General features: G+C 55.9%; 2 protein-coding genes across 2 annotated transcripts; one reads left to right on the forward strand and one right to left on the reverse strand.

The window, feature by feature from the left end:
* Nucleotides 1-114: 114 nt before the first annotated feature.
* Nucleotides 115-2,641, forward strand: SPRG_17981 (hypothetical protein). The gene is made up of 12 exons (XM_012357402.1): nt 115-195; nt 247-383; nt 432-648; nt 696-921; nt 972-1,195; nt 1,243-1,494; nt 1,540-1,677; nt 1,739-1,927; nt 1,984-2,035; nt 2,088-2,162; nt 2,227-2,336; nt 2,454-2,641. Exons 1-12 carry the CDS (start codon nt 169-171, stop codon nt 2,547-2,549), a joined length of 1,743 nt encoding a protein of 580 aa, XP_012212792.1. The 5' UTR covers nt 115-168; the 3' UTR covers nt 2,550-2,641.
* On the reverse strand, nt 2,641-2,860 carry SPRG_17982 (hypothetical protein; the record flags this gene model as incomplete). Its single annotated transcript, XM_012357403.1, has 2 exons — nt 2,641-2,786; nt 2,833-2,860. The coding sequence occupies 2 exons, from the start codon at nt 2,858-2,860 to the stop codon at nt 2,641-2,643; spliced, it is 174 nt and encodes a 57-aa protein (XP_012212793.1).
* Between the last annotated feature and the right edge of the window lie 77 nt (nt 2,861-2,937).

Here is a 2,937-nt window from a genome sequence, read left to right on the forward strand (position 1 = left end):
ATTGGCGTGCACCACGGCGGTCTGCTGCCGATTCTCAAGGAGATGGTACTTCACGGGACCTCGTCGCGTTTCATGAGGATCACGTGGGTTGATACACTGTCTTGATAGGTTGAAATTCTGTTTGCCCGAGGCTTGGTCAAGGTGCTCTTTTCGACCGAGACGTTTGCCATGGGCGTCAACATGCCCGCGCGCACGGTATGGCGTTGATAGATTCTTGATACTTTTTTGTGGAGACGCTGCTCATAGGTTGTGTTTAACGGCACGCGCAAGCACGACGGCAAGACGTTCCGAGACTTGCTGCCGGGCGAGTACACGCAGATGGCGGGGCGTGCGGGTCGCCGTGGCCTCGACACGGTCGGCACCGTCATCATTGCGTGCTGGGGGTATGGTATCAATCCTAGTCGTTTTGCTTACTAAACATGGCGGCGTAGTGACGCGCCGGACGCGACGTCGCTCCGCACGATGCTCATGGGCACACCGACGAAGCTCGAGAGTCAATTCCGGCTCACGTACAACATGATTCTCAACCTCCTCCGCGTCGAAGACATGACGGTCGAGGACATGATCAAGCGGTCGTTCTCGGAATTCCGCACGCAAAAGGCGCTGGCGGCCAAGGACATTCCGTCGGCCATCCAAAAAGCCAAAAAGGTACTTCGCCTCGATAGATACATTGATATATTGATATATTTGAGTAGGCGCTGCATGCGCTCGAGGCGGACCTCAACGCAACGCACGGCGGCCACCTCGACTTGACCGAAGTCGAGCGCTTCTTCCTCCTCCAGCAGTCGACCAAGTACAAGGAGCAAGCGCTGGTGCACGCGATTCTGAACTCGCGGTATGCAGCGGCCGCGCTCTGCGTCGGTCGCGTCGTTGTGCTCTCGACGACCGGTCTGCCCGACCAGCTCGCCATCCTCCTGCAAGGTATAACGTAGACGTGTGATCATTGTCCATTGGTTCCTATGGAACGATAGTCGACAAGGCGGCGACGCGTACCGTGACAGTCCTCGCTCTGTGCCATGCGTCCTTCACGCCACCAGCAGTCGTTGCGGCCAAGCCGAGCGCGATGGATTTCTTCAAGCCCAAGGCGCAAGCGAGTACGTCGACGGGCCTTGCGCCGGGTGCCAAGGGCTCGCTCTTGGGCAAGCACTATGTCGTGCTCGACGTGCCGGAAACGTGCCTCAACAAGCTTACCAAGGTATCTGGATACCGATCGTACAATCCTCTATGTTTTTGTGTATGTAGCACAAGGCAAGCCCGAACGTCCGGAGCCTCCTCGAGGCCAACGACCCGAGCGTGCTCTCGCGCGCCGTCGAGCTTCTCGTGGACCTCGAGGCGTCGCTGCCGCTTTTTCTGAGTCCGCAAACCGACCTCAAGATGATGGAGCTCGAGTCGGCCGACTTGTACAGCCAGGTGCAGCACCAGTACAGCGTCATGGAAGCAAGCCCGTGCTTTGCATCGCCCTTCCTCATGCCCGTTCTCGCCCAGTACGCCAAGGTACTCCCTCGTTCCGAGTGCATCCCAGAACGAGCACGATGATAGATTGACCGCCTGCGCCACTACATGGCGACGATGACGGCCGCGCTCTCCAACCACTCGCTCTCGCTTTTTCCCGACTTTCAGCAGCGGCTTCGCGTGCTTACGCGCCTCGGATACATTGCCTCGGACAACACGGTGCAGGTACTACTCGATATATGATGAGGTGGTTGGAAAATCTCATGAAATCTCATAAAATGAGTAGGTCAAGGGCCGTGTCGCGTGCGAGGTCAACACGTGCGAAGAACTCGTGCTCACGGAAATCATTTTTGAAAACGTCCTCGCCGACCTCGAACCGGAAGAGATTGTCGCGGTGCTCTCGGCGCTCATTTTCCAAGAAAAGACCCAGAACCAACCGACGCTGACCCCGCGCTTGCTGCACGCGCAGAGCACGGTACAGCGATGCCAATACCACCATGTATGCATCGAAATGGATTCTCGATGATGTAGGTGCACGCGATCGCAACCTCGCTTGGCGTCATCCAGCTCGAGTGCCACCTCGGTACGCCCCGCGATTTGAAGGATATTTGGGACTTATTTTTTGATGTTGACAGAAATCGACCCGACGGAATTTGCCAAGACGACGCTCAACTTTGGCTTGATGGAAGTCGTGTACGAGTGGAGCCGCGGTATCGACACAATAATATACACTTGTGCGACAGGACACGAATGGCTCAACTCGTCATTGACTAGGTATGCCGTTCAAGTCGATTTGCGAGCTCACGGACGTGCCCGAGGGCTCGATCGTGCGCTGCATCACGCGTCTCGACGAAGTGTGCCGTGAAGTGCGCAACGCGGCGCGGGTAAGCTTTGTTTTGATTTTTGTGTATTTTTGTGTAGTTTTGTATGTTTTGTATGTTTTCTGTTTTGTACATATTTCCGTGGACACGATGACAATATTGATGCACTCTTCGAATTAGGTGATTGGCGATCCGCGCTTGTACCGCAAGATGGAAATTGCGTCCGAGTCGATCAAGCGCGACGTGGTGTTTGCGGGCAGTTTGTACCTGTCCTAGTCGGATTTGTATCAAGTTCGTATCAAGTGCGACAACACGACGACTAGATGGACGAGGATGTTAAATAGTTATAAGACACGGAGAGCATCGACTAGACGTGTCGCGGACCGGTTTTGGTCTTGAGCGCGTAGTCAAAGCTGTCACTGCTGCCGCCGCGGGTCGACTGCATGATGATGATCGTGTCGTCGCTGGCGATAGACGACGCCATCCCGAGGCTGGGCTCTTCGAGAATGCTGCCTACGCAGCGTTAGCTCCATGAGTGCCGAGCTGTATAGGTGCCTACTGTTGGTGTAGTGGTGCTGCGACGCCATCGAACTGGCTGTCGACGACGTCTTGAGCAACACGTGGCTACTCGTCGTCGTACCTGGCGGCGGCTTGCGACTGGCCA

This window comes from Saprolegnia parasitica (assembly GCF_000151545.1).
Source record: "Saprolegnia parasitica CBS 223.65 unplaced genomic scaffold supercont2.895, whole genome shotgun sequence".
Classification (NCBI taxonomy): domain Eukaryota; phylum Oomycota; class Saprolegniomycetes; order Saprolegniales; family Saprolegniaceae; genus Saprolegnia; species Saprolegnia parasitica.

Coding starts and splice junctions, on each gene's coding strand:
- SPRG_17981 (XM_012357402.1), top strand. CDS start 169: ATGGGCGTCAACATGCCCGCGCGCACG. Junction 649..695: donor CCATCCAAAAAGCCAAAAAG/GTACTTCGCCTC, acceptor ATATTTGAGTAG/GCGCTGCATGCGCTCGAGGC. Junction 1,678..1,738: donor CCTCGGACAACACGGTGCAG/GTACTACTCGAT, acceptor TAAAATGAGTAG/GTCAAGGGCCGTGTCGCGTG.